This window comes from Dama dama, chromosome X (genome assembly GCF_033118175.1).
Source record: "Dama dama isolate Ldn47 chromosome X, ASM3311817v1, whole genome shotgun sequence".
In the NCBI taxonomy this organism is placed as follows: Eukaryota; Metazoa; Chordata; class Mammalia; order Artiodactyla; family Cervidae; genus Dama; species Dama dama.
Window position 1 is genome coordinate 99,214,829 of NC_083714.1, and position 19,721 is coordinate 99,234,549.

The 19,721-nt window shown below is 43.8% G+C and overlaps 1 protein-coding gene across 4 annotated transcripts; it reads right to left on the reverse strand.

Annotated features, from left to right (window-relative positions):
- Positions 1 to 6,931: 6,931 nt before the first annotated feature.
- Positions 6,932 to 10,473, reverse strand: RBM3 (RNA binding motif protein 3). Of its 4 annotated transcripts, none has more exons than XM_061137519.1 (7): positions 10,319 to 10,473; positions 9,575 to 9,694; positions 9,233 to 9,339; positions 8,486 to 8,591; positions 8,279 to 8,384; positions 7,587 to 7,653; positions 6,932 to 7,101 (listed from the first exon to the last, which is right to left on the reverse strand). In XM_061137519.1, the coding sequence occupies exons 2-6, from the start codon at positions 9,675 to 9,677 to the stop codon at positions 7,593 to 7,595; spliced, it is 483 nt and encodes a 160-aa protein (XP_060993502.1). In that variant the 5' UTR covers positions 9,678 to 9,694; positions 10,319 to 10,473; the 3' UTR covers positions 6,932 to 7,101; positions 7,587 to 7,592. The 4 variants fall into 4 exon arrangements, with proteins under 4 accessions (XP_060993502.1, XP_060993504.1, XP_060993501.1 ...); XM_061137521.1 differs by having other exon boundaries at positions 7,587 to 7,650; positions 9,575 to 9,749; positions 10,319 to 10,451; XM_061137518.1 differs by having other exon boundaries at positions 9,575 to 9,749; positions 10,319 to 10,450.
- Positions 10,474 to 19,721: the final 9,248 nt, after the last annotated feature.

Sequence of the window (19,721 nt, forward strand, 5' to 3'; positions counted from 1 at the left end):
TGGAGTTGGATTTACACCTAGGCCACCTGGCTCCACAATCCTTGCTCTTAACCACTACACTAACACCAATTCCCAAGTGACTTTGTGTGAGGTCCTCCAGTGTGGATTCATAACAATTTCTTTCTCCCATCCCACCCCCTTTGTTTGATCTCTCAGCAAGTCCTGTCAGTTCTACCTTCAAAACATATCCAGAATCTAACCTCTCCTCTCCACGTCCACAGCTGCCACCACCATTGCTGGCTTGGACTACTGTGGTGGCCTCCTCACTGCTTCCACCCTTGCTCTCCTTCCGCCCAAGCCTGTCCTCCCAGTAGTCAGAGGATCCTGTTACAATCCAAGGCAGCTCACGGTCCTGCTCTGCTCAGACCCATGCTCCATCTCTCTCAGAGAAAAAGTCAAAGTCCTCCCTGTGGCCAAGGCGGCCCTACAGGACCAGGCTCCAACACCTCTCAGAACTCACCTCCTGCCACTTGCCCCCTTGCTCACTCTGTTACGGCTGCACTGACCTTCTTGCTCTTCCTTACACACACCAAGCAAGCTCCCACCTCAGGGCCTTTGTGTGTGCTTGCTTTTTCTTCTGCCTCTAACTCTCCTCTTCCAGATGCCAAGAAAAGGCAAGGCTGAGATATTTGGCTGGTAAGGAAATGTGTCCTCATTCAATTCAAATGTTTGCTACTTACATAGATAGCAGAAGCGAGAAGAGCCACAGATGCCAGCTCGTGTCCCTTGTACAGTGTAACACAGAAACAAAAAAGAGGCCAGATGACTGCAGCATGAGTGGTAGGACACTGTGGTGCCAAGAAGTTAGTGCATGCTAAGCAGTTCTATAACCTGAAATCAGGGGAGAGAAAGAACAGAAAGCCTCATACCTCATCAGAACCTTGGAAGAGGAGAAACCGTCTCATGGCAGCCTCCTTGGTAGACAGGGAGGTTAGTGAGAAATGGCCTTGTAGCCTCTTGTGCTCTGTGTTCCGAGGATTACAGGGCGTTCTGCCAATACTTAGATGAGCTTGCCTACGTGGCCTATGGGGAGACGTGCTACGCAGTCAGAGTGCCATGCAGAACCATTCCCCTACCATTCTCCAATTTCGTCTCTAGTGTAAGGTCACTTCCTCTGAGTCACCTTCCCTAAACCATCTTGTGTAAGACCCCATCACTCTTCATTCCCTCTGCTTTATTCTCAACACTTGCCACTTTCTAACATTACATCACATACCAATTTATTACTTTATTATCCATAGAACCCAATACATGATTCCTAAGCAAAGAAATTTGTCATAGCTGTTGCTGTGTTCCTACAATTAGTATCTGGCACACATAATAAACACTTGCCAAAATTTACTAACTATACCTAACTACCAGACACTGGTAGGTGTTTCCCATGTCTGGACTCATTCATTGGGGATAATCCCCATCTTACCACTGAGAAGACAGGTTTCTAAGAGGTCCTGGGTTTCGAAAGAAGGAAGAACATGTGGTGCTAGGCAAAGGAATGGTCCACCTACCTGGAGAAGCCAGAGGGGTCCTGAGAGCTGGGATTGGGGAAGGGGAGCAGGAAGGGGTTCTAGGACCCCTTGTGTTTTTGCTTTTGTTTTTTGGCTATGCTGCATGGCATGCAGGATCTTAGTTCTTCAATGAGGGATCAAACCCGTGCCCCCTGCAGTGGAACTGAAGAGTCCTAACCACTGGACTGCCAGGGAACTCCCTAGGACCGGTATCTGGAAAATATTAATGTCAAATGTAAAGAAACAGAAGCTAGCATTTCAGGGTTTCTTGAGGCCCTTGGAACAGAGATGACTGTAACTATTCAGAAGGCTTTGGGGAACAGGGCAGGCCAACAGAAAATAGCTGACTAAATAGAGGACTATAAGTCATCCACTTCCCACACCAATGTGAAGGTCTTACAAACCACACCACTCAGTTTTCTTTTGAACTTTTTATTATGGAAAATCTCAAACTCACAATGCATTGATTTAATGTACTTCCACGTACCTATCACCCAGTTTCCACAATTTTTAACACACTGCATTTTCTAAACTGAAGGTTCCATAAGCATTTGAGTGGTTTGAAGCCAACAGTCTCTGTTAAAATACAACAAGCTAGGAAACATCAGGGCATTTTGCACATTTAATTAATTAAAACTTTCTTCCACTTAAATAAGACAAATGGCTGGACTGTATTCCCCCCCTCTCCAAAATGTACTTTTTTAATGCAAAATGTACTTTTTAAATGCAAAGTTTAAAATAGAGACTGCAAGTTCTGTGCTTGAACAACTATTAAGTAGAAAGAGTAAAGAAAACTTCCTCAGTTTTACTTTAAGGAAGCTTAAAATTGAATTTACAACAGCATATTAGGAGTGTTTATGCAGAACATGCTACAGACTGTTTTCAATTTTAAAAGCCTTAAGTTTGTGCTTTCACTGATATGTTAAAATCCACATCCCATAGACTCTAGTGTAGTTCTCCATAACCAAACGCTAGTATTTCTGCAGTATATTGTATGCATATTCACACTGAATGGGGAAAACAAAGATTATGAAAAACTTCAGGTATTGTCACAAATCTTGAAAAAAAAAAAAAGCTTCTGGTTTTTCAGATCTCCGTGCACTTTGATTATAAGGGATCATGGCTTGTTAGCCTGGAAATGTGCAGGAGGTAGAAGAGGAATGCAGATATGCAGGAACTGTGCCTGTTTTGTCTCTAAAAGCAGGAGGGAGGAACATTGCCCAGTTATCCAATCAATATGCTTTCTAACATATCTTAAGTATTTACAGCAACTTATTTTAAAAACCTTTTAAAAAATATTTGACTGTCCCAGGTGTTACTTGCAGCATGTGGAATCTTTAGTTGCGGCATGTGGATTCAAATGAGATATACCCATTTGAACGCAGAGTTCCAAAGAATAGCAAGGAGAGATAAGAAAGCCTTCCTCAGTGATCAGTGCAAAGAAATAGAGTAAAACAACAGAATGGGAAAGACTAGAGATCTCTTCAAGAAAATTAGAGATACCAAAGGAACATTTCATGCAAAGATGGGCTCAATAAAGGGCATAAATGGTATGGGCCTAACAGAAGCAGAAGATATTAAGAAGAGGTGGCAAGAATACACAGAAGAACTATACAAAAAAGATCTTTAGTACCCAGATAATCACGTTGGTGTGATCACTCACCTAAAGCCAGACATCCTGGAATGTGAAGTGAAGTGGGCCTTAGGAAGCATCACTATGAATAAAGCTAGTGGAGGTGATGCAATTCCAGTTGAGCTGTTTCAAATCCTAAAAGATGATGCTGTGAAAGTGCTGCACTCAATGTGCCAGCAAATTTGGAAAATTCAGCAGTGGTCACAGACTGGAAAAGTTCACTTTTCATTCCAATCCCTAAGAAAGGCAACGCCGAAGAATGTTCAAACTACCGCACACTTGCCCTCATCTCACATGCTAATAATGCTAAAAATTCTCCAAGCCAGGCTTCAACAATATGTGAACCACGAACTTCTAGATGTTCAAGCTTGATTTAGAAAAGGCAGAAGAACCAGAGATCAAATTGCCAACATCTGCTGGATCATTGAAAAAGCAAGAGAGTTACAGAAAAACATCTATTTCTGCTTTATTGACTATGCCAAAGCCTTTGACTGTGTGGATCACAACAAACTGGAAAATTCTGAAAGAGATGGGAATACCAGACCACCTGACCTGCCTCTTGAGAAATCTGTATGCAGGTCAGGAAGCAACAGTTAGAACTGGACATGGAAGAACAGACTGTTTCCAAATCAGGAAAGGAGTACGTCAAAGCTGTATACAGTCACCCTGCTTATTTAACTTATATGCAGAGTACATCATGAGAAACGCTGGGCTGGATGAAGCACAAGCTGGAATCAAGATTGCCGGGAGAAATACCAATAACCTCAGATATGCAGATGACACCACCCTTATGGCAGAAAGTGAAGAACTAAAGAACCTCTTGATGAAAGTGAAAGGAGAGTGAAAATGTTGGCTTAAAGCTCAACATTCAGAAAACTAAAATCATGGCATGTGGTCCCATTACTTCATGGCAAATAGATGGGGAAACAGTGGAAACAGTGGTAGGCTTTTATTTTGGGGCGCTCCAAAATCACTGCAGATGGTGACTGCAGCCATGAAATTAAAATACACTTACTCCTTGGAAGCAAAGTTATGACCAACCTAGACAGCATATTAAAAGGCAGAGACATTACTTTGCCAACGAAGGTCCATCTAGTCAAAGCTATGGTTTTTTAAGTGGTCATGTATGGATGTGAGAGTTGGACTATAAAGAAAGCTGAGCGCTGAAGAATCGATGCTTTTGAACTGTGGTGTTGGAGAAGACTCTCGCGAGTCCCTTGGACTGCAAGGAGATCCAGCCAGTCCATCCTAAAGGTGATCAGTCCTGGGTGTTCATTGGAAGGACTGATGTTGAAGCTGAAACTCCAATACTTTGGCTACATGATGCAAAGAGCTGACTCATCTGAAAAGACCCTGATGCTGGGAAAGATTGAGGGCAGAAGGGGATAACAGTGGATGAGATGGTTGGATGGCATCACCGACTCAATGGACATGAGTGTGAGTAAACTCTGGGAGTTGGTGATGGACAGGGCAGCCTGGTGTTCTGCAGTCCATGGGGTTGCAAAGAGTCGGACACGAATGAACTGAACTCACCAGGGATGGAACACAGGCACCGTGAGTCTTAGCCTCTGGACCACCAGGGAAGTCCCTGAAAATGGTGTTTTGAGTTTCTTACACCCCCAAAACCAGAATGTAGGGAAGGTGTAGGGTTATTACCACAGACCTACCCTTCTCTAAGTATGCCACCTCCAGTACCACTCAGTGAGGTCGATAGTATTATTCCCACTTTGCAGACATAGAACCTGAAGCACATAAAACTAAGCTAGGAAGCAGGGTCAGTGACTTCCATGTGGGGTGAGGGGGAAAGGTTTGGGATTTCTTCTGGACTTCAAAGTGGGCAGGGGGTAGGATGTCTATGAAAATGTTTGTCAAATTCATGGGGAGGGTAGGCAAGATCCAGGGCTTGAAAATACAAATACTTGTAGACCAAGGGTCTGGTCTTCACAGGTTTGGGGACACAGGTTCTCAAAGCACCTTTAAATGTGAGTTCAAGTCTCAGTGGGTTCTTGGGAAACATGCACAGTAGTGAGATTCTGGTCAAACTGAAGACTAATAAGCTTTTAATAAGGGTTTTGAGTCTCACATCTATAAATTGTATTGATGAGTGATGCAGTGTCAAAGAAAACTGTCTCCTAGGCCCCTTTCCTTAGAGCAAGTAAACCAGAGGCTGGGCAAGACTGGATTACCTCAAATTTATGCTCAGTTGTGTCTGATTCTTTGAGACCCTATGGTCTGTAGCCTGCCAGACTCCTCTGTCCATGATTCTCCAGGAAATAGTGGAGTGGGTAGCCATTTCCTTAAGGGGATCTTCCCAACCCAGGGCCACCTGGGAAGTCCAACATTCCTACACAGCACCTCAAGAAAGGCTATTTATAGTTTTTGTCACTTAGGGGATCATTTTGTTGTAGAAATTTTATGGTTACCAGACCCTGTCTCAGGCCACATTGGGAAGACACTGTACTTCCTGAGACATAAGGTGCAGAAGTGCTCCCCACCCTAGGCAATAACAGTGGGCCTCCCACCAGATTCCACTGCCTTAACTTCCTGGAGCCCAGCACAGAATGCCTAGTACTCAACTGCTAAGGAGTAGATGTAAGGCCCCCTTTATCTGGTCCAGACAGGTCTCAGAAGTTCCCAAGTCTCCATCCACCTGGCAAAACAAATTCATGGCTGAGGTAGAGGACACAGGTCATCAGTACTGCAATTTTTCACAGTACAGTGACCCATGTGGTGGCAGCTTGGATTGCTGTTTATTACCACCACCAATTATTGGAATTATTCCACTTATTAGTGGAAAGCAGCAGAGCCTGGGTTTGAACCCTGGAATCAGAATCCAGAGGCTGTGCTCCTAGAATCCTGTTTTCAAATCAGGCTTGTCCTACCTCACAAGATGAGTTTACTATACCTGCATCCACCCCCATTATTTCAGGAGGAGCAGCTGGCACCACAATTTATGACAGGATTTAGTCTCCCATCCCCCACCAGATGCTTACATTCTCAGTACAATCTCCTAAGGAAGGCACCTAAGATGCTCGGAGGAGACAGGGAGATCAAAACTCCAGCAGACTTCCCAAAGCTGACACTGAGATTATCACAATGGGACCAAGAGACCATGTCAGGAAGCCCAATTCCAGCCACAAGGGAATTTCGCTGATTCCCCACCCTTCCCACAGGCCTGATGTATGTATACCCAAAGAAATCCCAAACCCAACTAAACTTTGAACTCAAGGTCTCTACCCTTTTGGCAGCCCCTGCCCACCTAGCTGTATCCTTTTCTCAAAGTCCCCCTCTTGGCCTTCCCCTATTAATTTGTAGTAAGGCTCTATACCTTAATTTGAGCAAGAAAAAACACTTCAATATCGATTTGTTTTCAGGTTTCATCTTTTTAATCAACTCAGTGAAGGACATCCTAAACACTACATGAAACAACAGAATTTTTTTCTTCCAGTTTAAAAAAAATGACATACACAAGTATTTCTTAGAAACTTCTATATAATCAAGGCAGAGATCTTGAGTAAAAAACATGTATAAGTTATCATGCTCTTTGTTTCTTATAGTTGGAAACTGCTTCCTAATCAGGATTCAACATGTGTACAGGTTTTTAAAATGTTTCTAGACGCATATTAGTAAAAGAATCTCACCAAACATTTCTTGTCAGAATAACCCTAAGAGCTGGAACTAAAAAAAAAAAAAAAACTGGTAAAAAAAGGAAGAAATACTCAGACTCTACAAATATCTTCAGACTTTGTCTTTAAATGGGAGAAAATTTTTAAAACAAAACAAAACAAACATGGAGCTTTCTGAAAGATCTTTAATAAGGTACCTTGGGAACTCAATTCATTAAGAAAAAAAACCAGGTTGGTTTAACTATAACAGATGTTTCAGTGCAGCTCCAAAAGTCTTTATAAATACAGTCATTTGGAGAGGTGGTCCTGGTCCTGGATCAGATTATTCATTGTGTTTCTGAGAACAGTAAGAAGGGGGAGAATTGTGATGTTGGAAATATGCTGCTGCTGCTGCTAAGTCACTTCAGTCGTGTCCGACTCTGTGCGACCCCATGGACTGCAGCCTACCAGGTTCCTCCATCCATGGGATTTTCCAGGTAAGAGTACTGGAGTGGGTTGCCATTGCCTTCTCCAGGGAATATGCTAATATGCTTAATTCCGGGGGTTGACAAGGATGCTGAAAGGCTGGAAACCCCTCCATCTCTTACATGCTCAACAAGAGTAGATGATTATAGACAAGACAGGTGGCCCCCCAGCCCCTACTTCCATCAAAGCAGACAAGCCTTAACAGGCACCTGAAAGCAAGGGAGGCCTAGCAATGGTTGTCAGGTGGGCCTGTTGAGGTATGCACATACAGGAGGAAAGATGAGAGGGACAGGATAAGACTGGTGGACAGAGGTCTCTTAAATGGCGACACAGAAGTCTCACATTAGGTGCACATACCTCATCTCAGTTGTCGTAATTGTCCCTGTAATTTCCTCCTGAGTAGCGGTCATAACCACCCTGGCTTCTGGGAAAAAACATACATAGTAGTATCACAGGAATGTATTATATACTCTGCAGTATTACTAAACACCATGATAAGTTAAACATGAATATAAAGTAAAACTCAGTCACATGGTGTATAATATAGCATATTAAATATTACCACCATACATAATCAAGACAATACAATAAACAAAAGTCACCATCTACTGCACATTGCAATTACATGACCTAACAAATTATTTACCAATGTTATACTTAACCCAAAATATTGCTTCATACTTGCTTTATAACTTCATTACAATTTGAAAACACTATTAGCACCACAGCAAGGTATGTATGCTCAGGCAACTGAGCTTTTTAAATTTTTGAGCAAGAAACTGAGTTTGTAAAATTAAAAAAAAATTTTATTCATTCATTTGGCTGTGCTGGGTCTTAGTTGCTACACATGGCATTTTCAATCTTTGTGGCACGTGGCATCTTTTTTAGTTGTGGCATGTAGGGTCTAGTGCCCTGACCAGGGATTGATCCCAGGCCCCCTGCATTGGGAGTACAGGGTCTTAGCCACCGGACCACCAGATAAATCCCTAAGATGAGTTCTTAGGGAGAGGGAAGAAGCACCAGCATACCCTAACCCCTTGGTTACCCACCTGCCACCATAGTCTCTGGTCCTTCCATATCCATATCCGTATCCAAATCCATATGCTCCAGGTCGATTGTCATACCTGCCACTTCCATAGCCCTGGTCCCCACCACCTACAATAGGGAAGAAATATTTGTATGGTAATTGTCTAGATATAGAATGCTAATAGGCAACTCTCCTCTATACCCCATGATCAAGTTACCAAGTAACTTACCTCTAGGGTAGCCACGACCACGTTCATAGCCCCCAAAGGCACCCCCTCGTGTTCCCCGGGCTGACTTGCCAGCGTGGTCTACACGGATCTGACGACCATCCAGAGACTAGGTGTGGGGAGACACAAGGATGGATGGGTTGGTGGTCAAACAGAGCAGGGGTGAGGTAGGAGTGGGCTGGGCAAGTGGGCAAAAGAGCCCAGAAATTCCTGCTGGGCACCAGGTTCTGGGTGCCATATTCCAGAAAAAGCTCCTTTGACCCAAATGGTTTTATCTGGGAGCTACAGAATCCCACAAAATTACCTGAATCCACCATGTTTCCCCTGCTACTACTTACATCTTGACCGAACTCAGGTTGAATTCTCCTCCCCACTCCTCTAAGCTGCCCGACTATTAGGGCTAGACAGACACCTCTCTTGGTCTGAGGCTTCAGAGTCCATCCCAGAAGACTCACGAGGTCCTCTCCGGGCCAGGCCCGCAGGTCTGCAGACTCTACTACCTAAGCCCAGAGCAGGTCAACCATCCACAGGTGGCTTCTCGGCCTCATGCAGGACCAGTCGTCGCCTCCCAGGCAGCCCGGCTCTGTCTGCCGCTGCCCTCCACCCCCTAGAACAGAAGGCAGTCACGCTCCTGTGAGTGGGCACCGCGGGGCTTGGTGGCCGCGCTGCCCCAAGCAGACACAGAGGGAAAAACAGAATGGTCCAAGTGACAGATGGGAGCAGGGCCCCTATGCAGGTAGGAGACCTCACCTCTCCATTCATGGCTCTCATGGCATTTGAGGCATGCTCCGGATTGGTGAAGGTGATAAAGCCAAAACCCCGGGATCGCTGAGTCTCCCGGTCCTTGACGACCACCACTGGGAAAGACAAGGGAAAGAGCTAAGACGACAAGTGGTAAAGGGTGTTAAGAATGGACCCTCCTTCCACTAAAACTCAATGGCAACTTACTGGGTTCTCAGTCTTAGCCCTAGGAACAAAGAGAGGAAAACGGTAAGGCCTACGGTTCTAACCTTTCTCTCCTGTTTGCTGAAATGCATGGGACCCAGACTTTCTTCCACAATCCCCCCATCACGCACCTGGCCCATTTCTCACCCTCAGAAATAGGTCCGAAGCTGCTGAAGTGGTCTTCCAGAGCCCGCTCATCAGTGTTGAAGTTGAGCCCTCCCACGAAGAGCTTCCCTTCTTCAGAAGACATGGCAGTAAATTCAAGTCCTGTGTTGAGGATATGGAGAATAGGAGAAACTGTGGAGATGGGAGAAAGAAGAGGCTGGAGAAGTGAGAAAGGATGAAGGAGAAGAGAACAGAAAAGAGAGAAGACAAAACAAGCAAAAAAAAAAAAAAAAACGGGGTAACTAAGCACAGACAAAGACGAAAAAGACAGGAACCTCCGGAGCCGGCTCAGCGAGGTAGTCTTTCCGAAGGCCACCTTCGCACATGTCCACACAATATCCCCTACCCCCACGCCCGTCATTTTGTACACCTGCGCATGCCCAGAACACCCTTGCTGTCCCTTTGCGCCCACAGAACAAGATGGCGGCGGTCACATGTAAAAAGAGCCCCCCCCCCCCCAATCCATCCGCCTCCGCTGTCGCATGATCACGGCTGCCACCCACGCCGCCAGCCCTTCCCGGCATTTCCTGCACTCAAATATAGCGCGCCAGGCTCACACCAACCAAAAAGTGTCACCTCCAAGCACGGAACCCACCCGACCCAGTGAAGCCCAAGCTTATGTGTCCTATGAGGCCGTTACTCCTCACTCGTGCACCTCGCTCTCTATCGGCGCAGCAAAGTCAGTGAGACGAGGAACAGTCGCTCGGCAAAATATACGCTACTTACCTAGAAACTAACAAGAACTCCGAAGAGAGAGCCACCACGGAGGAGCCGAGACTGGGGAGGCTGCCGCGCGGCAAGACGCTGATAAAGGGCACAGAGTGGACACGTCATGGAACTTCCGTCGCGCGTGCCGCCGTGCGCGCTCATTGGCTAAGGCCAGTGAGGCGGGGCGGGAGGAAGGGACAACAGCTCGAAGGGAGCGAGGCGCTGAGCACGCTTCGGGAAAAGGATGGGAGGTTTGTGAGGTTGATGCAACCTAACATCAGCATCTGCCCAGCCGTCTTCATCCCTTACGCTCTCACACCCATTTCTGTCTCTGACATCACCCTTACCATCCTTGATGTCACTTCCCTCATTGATTCTGACGTCTTTCTCTAGGTTCCTGAGGACGTAATTAGTCCTCTGATACCCTTTAACCTTTTAGTCCTCCGAGCTCATACCCCCTCGAGGGCCCGATGTTTTATCTCCCCACTGACCCTGACGTCATCACCATTCACAGTTCTTAACATCAGACATTCCTTCGTTTATTAGACCCTGACCCTGATCCCTCCGTTTCCTCCTCTGTGCCCAACATCTAGCCACCTGTTATGCGTGCGACTCTTTCCCCTGGCATTGTTTCTTCTCATTTATAATCTCAGCCCTTATCCTTACCTGACAGCTTCCTGAAGCCAGTTTCTCGAATTCCCCATCAATAGACCACCTGAGGTGACTTCTACAAAAGAGGATGCTTCAATCTTCAAAAGGAGCAAATCCCGATCCAACAGAATGATTTCTGCTGTCACTCAGAGTTGCTGATCCTTGATCCACACAGAGGACTTTCACAATAGGTAAGGGACAGAGTGTCTGAGCCCACTGCCCACAATTTGTTCTTGTCCGCCTTCTGAGTGTCTGAGCTACCTTTACAATGAATGAATTTGACAGACTTTTAGTTTCTGAGCTCCCCATCAAGGAAGAATGGGTTAGTTGCCCTCAGAGACTTGAAATATGTCATCCATAGAATGGACTCGTCCAGCCTGTTAAGGATCAGCACCCCAAATACAGACTAGATTTGTTAACTTTTGGGATACAGTATGGTGAAGAAGTGAAAGTGTTATTAGTCACTCAGTTGTGTCTGACTCTTTGTAATCTGATGGACTAGCCTGCCAGTCTCCTCTGTCCATGGGATTCTCCAGTCAAGAATACTGGAGTGGGTTGTCATTACTTCTCCAGGGGATCTTCTCAACCTATGCATTGAACCCAGGTCTCTTGCACTGTAGGCAGATTCTTTACTGTCTGAGGCACCAGGGAAGCCCCCTTACAGAGGACTGTTAGAATAGATTTACCCTAATTCCTAAGAGCCCTGGGATTTTTCAGAATGCTCAATGAGCCTTGTCTTCTTCCTTAAAGTTACCAGTTGCATTAGCCCCTAAAAGAGAGCCAGCTTGTCCTTAGAAACCTTCAAGTCAGTCATTGAATTCTCTTTAACTATGAAAGTACCAGGTGGCATCTTCTTTTGATATAAAGCTGTTGCATCTACAGTGGAAATCTGTTGTTTGGTGTAGCCACATTTATTAGTTATTTTAACTAGATCTGGATAAGTTGCTGCCGCTTCTACATTAGCACTTGTTACTTCAACTTGCACTTTTATGTTCTGGAGACAGCGTTTGTTAACACTCATGATCCAACCTCTGCTAGATTCAGACTTTTCTTCTGCAGCTTCCTTCACCTCTCTTAGGCTTCACAGGACTGAAGAGAGTTACAGCCTTGCTCTGGCTTAAGGGAATGTTGTGGGTGGTTTGATCCTCTATCCAAACCACTAAAACCTTCTCCATATCAGCAGTCAGGTTGTTTCTCTTATCATTTATGTGTTCACTGGAGCATCACTTTTAATATTTTTCCAAGAACTTTCCCTTTGCACTCACAACTTCAGTAACTGGTTACAAGAGGTCTAGATTTCAGCCTGCCTCTACTTCTGATGTGCCTTCCTAACTAAGTGTAGTCATTTCTAGATTTTGATTTGAAGTGAGAGACTATTCCTGTCACTTGAACACTTTGAGGCAATTGTAGGTTTATCAAGTGGCATGATTTCAATATTATTATGTCTCAGGGAAAGCGAGGTCTGAGGAAAGGGAGAGGGACAGAAAGTAGGGCAGTTTGAACACACATCTGTCATTTAAGCTTGCCATCCTAGAGTCACAGATTATTGGTAACATCAAAGATCATTGATCATAGATCATCATAACAAATACAATAATAATGAAAAAGTTTGAAATATTGCAAAAATTACTGTAATGTGACACAGAAATAGGCAGTGAGCAAATGCTATTGCGAAAATGGTGTTAACAGACTTGCTGAATGCTGGGTTGCCCACAAACCTTCAGTTTGTTAAAAAGAAAAAACAAAACCCATGATACAGAAAACACAGAAAACAAACTTAATGGCTACCAAAGTAGGAGGGGTTATTTGGGAATATGGGATTAACAGATGCACATTACCACACATAAAATAGATAAACAACAATGACCTACTATATAGCACAAGGAACTATATGCAATATTTTGTAATAAACTATAATGGAAATGAATTGAATAAAGAAAAAAACTCACAATATCTGTAAAGCACAATAAAGTAAAGCACAATTAAAATGAGGGATGCCTGTACTAAGAGTTGGGGGGAAGTCAGAAGTGGTTTGCAACACTTCCCTGGTAACTTGACTGGTAAAGAATCCACCTGCAAAGCAGGAGATGCCGGTTCAATTCCTTGGTTGAGAAGATCCCCTGGAGAAGGGATAAGCTACCCACTTCAGTAATTTGGGGCTTCCCTGGTGGTTCAGATGGTAAAGAATCTGCCTGCAATGCATGAGACCTGGATTCAATCCCTGGGTTGGGAAGACACCCTGGAGGAGGGCATGTCAACCCACTCCAGTATTCTTCCCTGGAGAGTCGCCATGGACAGAAGAACCTGGTGGGCCCCAATCCATGGGGTTGCAAAGAGTCAGACATGACTGAGTGACTAAGCACAATAAACTATACTGGAAAAGAATTAAAAAAAGAAAAAGACTCACGATATCTGTAAAGCACAATAAAGCAAAGCACAATTAAAATGAGAGGTGCCTGTATTAAGAGTTGGGGAGGGCAGAGGTGGTTCACAACATTTCCTCAGACAATAGTTTCAGAGATGAGCATCCATACACAGGGCAGGAGGAGAAAAACTCATGACCAGTATGGGCAGAAACCAGGCACATAGCTACAGCTTTCACTGATTGGTTGAGCAAGGAGCAGGAGGGGATGTGAAGCTTGTTGCAAAAGAATGAGAAGAGCTGAAGTGTCTTATGGCTCAGTCCATCTAAAGTCTATCATGCCTACTTCAGATCCATTGAAAAACCACAGCCAAAGGACTCAGAGGTTTTCTGCAGTAGATCGTGCCCACTATAATTCCTGTTTCTTGAGGAGATTTCACCAAGACAAACTTCCATAGGAAATCACAGATGAGTCAATGACTGGCATCTGGGCTCTACTGTCTCATAGTGGATCTATAATGCTGATGAAGATGACCTATTGCCAAGACAGAAACTGACCCCAAAAATTCTAGATATATTTTTGAGATCAGCCCCACTGCCCTGCCATTCCATTTTCCAGGGGATCTTCCTGACCCAGGGATCAAATCTGGGTCTCCCACATCGTAGGCAAACTCTTTCCTGTCTGAACCACTAGGGAAGCCCCTGCATCCACAAAATGGACTTGTCTGACTTTTACCATATCCAGACTTCCTACACCTAGGATAGACATGAAGAGATTTCACATTGTCCACATATGTACTAGTTTTAGCCCTCTGAGAATCTGAGCCTCCATGCAAAAAGAGAGGTACTTATTTACCTCTCAAAGTGTCTGAGCTCTGATCACATTCTACAGCTTGTGACACATCATTATAGTTGTTCTATGCAGTCTCTTGTTTTACTTATTTTATTCCTGCACCCAACTATCATTCTTTCCTTCCCACAGTTAACTATGTTGTTGAGTTTTATGTGTATCTCTTGGTGTGATTTCATATAAAATCGGTATTTTGTGTATATTTTTGATTAAAGTAAATGGTAGTGTTATTTTTTAAAACTTTCTTTTTCAACCAGCATTATGTTTTTAAGATCAATCTGTGAGAATTCCCTGGCAGTCCATTGGTTAAGACTCTACGCTTTCATTCATGGGGCCCAGGTTCGATCCCTGGTCGGAGAACTAAGATCACACAAGTTGCACCACACAGCCAAAAACAAACAAAAACAACTGGAAGTTTTGTTGGGAATAACTGTAGTAATAGATTTGGGGCAAAATAATATATTACCTGTGGAGGTTTTAAGGTATGTTCATAAACTCTATGATAGTGCCCTCATCAGGAGTTGGAGCCTAGTTCCCTTGCCCTTGAGGGTGGGCTGGACTTAGTGAGTCACTTGTACTGCACAGAATGAGCCTGTCACTTCCAAGACTAGGTCATAAAAGGCACTTAGGCTTCCTGCTCTCACACAGACTGCTTTCTCTGTGGGATGGTAGCTGGTAGATCAGGCAGCAGCCCTATGGAAGAACTGAGGCCTCCTGCTAACAGCTATGTGAGCGGGCCTTCTTAGAAGTGGAGTCAAGCCTTCAGATAACTACAGCCGCCTTCCACATTCTGACTGCAACCTCATGAGATATTCAAGGCCATAACACAGCTAAGCCACTTCCAGAATTCTTACCCACTGAAACTTAGATAATGTTTATTGTTTTAAGTTTGGGAGTAATTTGATACCAATACATAACTGACACATCATAAAATCTTCCCAGCAAAGAGCATGAAATGTCTTTATTGTGCCCAGCTTGGCATGAAATGTTCCTTTGTTCTTGAAGAGATTTCTAGTCTTTCCCATTCTATTCTCCAGGCAAGAATACTGGAGTGGGTAGCCATTCCCTTCTCCAGGGGATCTTTCTGACCCAGGAATCAAACCCAGGTCTCCTGCATTGCAGGCAGATTCTTTACTATCTGAGCCACCAGGGAAGCTGCCTGGATAAGCCCTAGTTATGACTTTTTTAAAAAACATACACTGTTGAACTCAAGTAGCTAATATTTTACTATAATTTTTACATCTATATTCATAAATGAAATAGGTCTGTATTGTGTTGTATCTTCTTTATCTGGTTTTAGAATGAAGACTATACTAGCCTCAAAAAATGAGCTGGACAGCTTTTGCTTTTTTCCTATTTTCTGGAACAATTTGTATATTTGGGAATTAACAGTTCCTTGAAAGTTTGATAAACTGTATCTGTAAAACCATCTGGGTCTGTGCTTGAAGCTTTTGTTAGAATGAGATAGAGTATCTTTATCATTTCAGTTTTTCTTAAAACTTGTTACAAGTTTTCAATTTCTTTTTGTATCAATTTGAGCACATTTTAATTTTTCCAGAAACTTAAGCCTTCCATCTAGGTTTTACAATGTATTAACCTACCATACTTAGCCTTTTTGTGTCTAGTTTCCCTGTTTTGTTCTGTATTTTGCATTCTTTTAAAGCAGTCTTGGCAGAAGCCTATCAATATTTTCAAAGAACCAGTTTTTCATTTTGCTATTCTTTATCATTACTTTAAAAACTACCTTTGGCATTTATTTCCTTCCTTACAATATTTCCTTCATGAGTCATGGAGTCATGGGGTTTGTTCCTTTGCTCTTTCTCCACCTTTTTTATTTGAATGCTTTGAATCATCTATTTATTTTTCAAACTTTCTTCTCTCCTGATGAATGTACTTAAAGCTATATATTTTCTTTTAATAACTGATTTTGCTGTGTCCCAGAGATTTTGCATGTAGTGTTTTTATTAAGTTCTAAATATTTCTAAAACTCCCTTATGATTTCTTATTTCACCCAGGGGTTATTTAGTAATGATAGTTTTCAAAAATGGGGGTCTTTTTTTTTTTGGCCATCCATGTGGGATGTCAGTTCCTCTACCAGGGACTGAACCTGGTCCATGGTAGTGAAAGCCCAGAATCTTAACCACTAGGTTACCAGAGAACTCCTCGAGCCTTTTGTGTGTGTGTGCAAGAAATAGCTTTTCATTATTGCTAATTTTAGGGCTTCCTAGATAGCACTAGTGATAAAGCAGCTGCTTGCCAATGCAGGGGACACAGGAGACTGGGGTTAGATCCCTGGGTCGGGAGGATCTCCTGGAGGAGGGCATGGCAACCCATTCCAGTATTCTTGCTGGGAGAATCCTATGGAAAGAGGAGCCTGGCAAGCTATGGTCCATAGGGTTGCACAGAGCCGGACATGACTGAAGCACCTTAGTACACTGCTAATTTTATTGCATTGTGTTCAGAGAACATGGTTAATATTGGTACTTTGGAATTCATTGAGGCTTTCATTGTGCCCTCACATGGTCCATTTTTGTAATTAATTGTAAGCATAAAAGGAGTCTTCTCCATTTGTTAAGTAAAGGGTTATATAGCAATGTGTGTCATATACTTGAAATTATATGCCAAGCTTAAAAATGTATTGTTCAGGTCTCCTTACAAGAATGTGTTTATGGTAGACATATATTCTTTGCCAACGAGTATATATCCTTCTCTGTCTTTCATGATCTAAAATTTTGTTAGCTTTAGGATGTCTATCCCAGCTTTCTTTGAGCTTTTATTATTCTACTTTTTCTTCATACTTTCATTCTCATCAGCATCCCTAAACTTTGTGTGTGTATACTGTTGAACCTTTTAAAAAAATCCATTGAGGGTCCCTGTGTTCTAAATATTTTTTGTACTGTTATGTTAAAACTTCTGATAGCTCATTTCATCTTCTCCATTTATAGTATTTTTCTATTTCTTTTCTATCATACTCATACCTAATATTTTGAGTCCTTTTTATATTTCTTGTTCCTGTTTTCTATTTTTTCTTATTTTAGTTATTTAAAATAGTCTTCATCCGTCTGTCCCAGTACTTCTGCTTCAGATACTGTGTATCACCCTGTGTGGTAGCCAGTTTCTGACATAGCCCCCAGTGATCTCTGCCTCCTGGTACTCACATCCTGTGTGGTTCTCCTCTATGTTGTTCTAAGGTTGACCTATGTGACCAAGAAAATACAACACAAATTGTATGCCATTTCAGAGCTTAAGTTATATTAGACATTGCAGTTCTGTCATGGTCACAATCTCTTGCCTGTCTGCTGTGACCACATGTCCTGAGAAGCCTGATTGGAGAGGCTTAAGTGGGGAAGCCTCCCACTAACAGCTCTGTGTGGGCCATATTAGAAGTGGGTCCTTCAGCCAAGTCATCCCTTTAGCCAACTTCAATCCTGGCTGAACATGACTGAAACCTCAGAAGAGACCCTTAGCCAAAACTACATGGCTAAGCTGTTCCCAGATTCCTGACCCTCGGAAACTGAGAAAATAAACATTTGTTGTTTTAAGCGAAGTTTGGCAGTGATTTGTTATACAGCAATAGGTAACGAATGTGCGAGTATTCTCAGTCACATTCGACTCTTTGTGACCCTATGGATTGTAGTCCACTAGGCTCTCCTGCCCATAGAATTTTCCAGACAAGAATACTGGACTGGGTTGCCATTTCCTTCTCCAGGGGATCTTCCTGACCCAGGAATCAAACCCTCATCTACTGCATTGGCAGGCAGATTCTTTACCACTGCACCACCTGGGAAGCCCATAGATAACTAATACATCCAGTTTATTTTTCACTGGAGGTAGTTATACTGCTCTGGTGTATACATTACCCTGACGTGGCAGCTGTTCTGGCTGGTAACTGTATTCATGGAATGCTGAAAGCCAGACTTGACTCTGGTTAATCACCTGGAGTCCAAGGGATAAAAGGATGTGCAGGGAGATGGGCCAGATGGTGGACAGTCCCAGTACCATGCTAGCAGAGCTCTCACTTGCATCTATGATCACATTACCTGACAATTCTGCTGGTAGAGTTTCATCTTTAAACTCTAAGAGGGGGGTCATTTCCCAAGTGGTACCACCCACCTTTGTCTGGAGGGGGACAGTGGAGGAGCAATCACTCCTCTGGCTGCTCATTTCCTCTCCTCAGCAGGGTTCTTGACACCCTGATACTAGCCCTCCCCCCAGACACCTGGACCAGTGGTTTGGATGATTTCTGCAGTGAGGGGGCAGACAAGGCAACATGGGGGAGAGCTTAAATCTCCAACCTCTCCTGTATTTGCTGCCTCCAGCCATCCACCACTCAAAACTCAGGCCAGTTAACGACCACCTTCCAACTCCTCATGGGTCTTCATCACTGTGATAGTTTTCTGGAACTCATATTTCTCTCTGTAGTTTCTTCAGAGAAGTTTCTGGGCAAGGGGATCAGTGTCTTGTGCTGTCTGCCACCTTGGCAGGAATCAGGAGTCGCAAATAACTTTGGAAACTAATAGAGATTTCTGTCCTTTAGGGTATCTGAGCCTCATGTTCACAGAAAGGACTCCTCTGGTCTTCAGAGGTCCCAAGCTGCCATATACAGAATTGACTTGGTTGACCTTTCAAATAGCTAAGCTCATTGATCATGGAATACACCAGAGGGTGTCAGCCAGTTACTGACAAAGAAGGCCAGATTCCCCCATATCTTGGATGGCCCCTGGGGCCAGGGTGCCTGAGCCCCTTATTTTCACTTGTTAGATCTACAGTCTTGGAGACCCTAGGCACAGAATGGTTTTGACCCTGCGCCTCCAGTGACTTGAGCTCTCATCTGAGAAGGGTGGTTAGCTTACTCTCCAATACTGGGGGCAGGGGGGTGACAGGAGCCTTTTAAATTATCCCTAGCTTTATATGGCATTGTTGTGAGAGAGATGATGCCCTGATGCCCATCTGCCTGCATTGCCTAGCACAGCAACTTCTGGCCAGAATCTGGCACAGTGAGGCTACAACTTGAAGGACCCCAGTTATTTCACTCACCACTTGCCATGTCCTCTGTGGAGGGACGGCACTCAGCCTTCTGAGAAGGTAAGTGGGAAAAAAGGCCCTTTTTTGGATCATTATCCTCCACATATGTAGGTGACTTCTTTTAGGGCCTCAGCTTTATTAGAGCTTGATATTTTTGTCCACAGTAATGGGATAGAGAAGACAAATATATGGTTTCCATTGCTGAAATGTTTAAGGTATCCATGAGCTGGAAACCCAGTTTAGTGCTTAGAGCCCTAGGCATGGCAAGGCTGTCCCCAAAGCATGTGACAAGAATAGGAACCTTAGACCCCTGCCCAGGACCACTAGCATTCATGCATAAGACTTACAGGGAAGGGTCTGGATCTTAGAAATGGTGACATGTGCAATGCTAGAGGTAGTTCATCCAATGTTTCTAAGTAGCCCATACTTCCCAGTCTTTGTAACGAATCTTGCCCTTTCTGAGTCAGGAACTCTCTCCCCCATCCCTCATTCAGGGGACTGTCCTAAAAACGTATATTTACAGACATCATCCA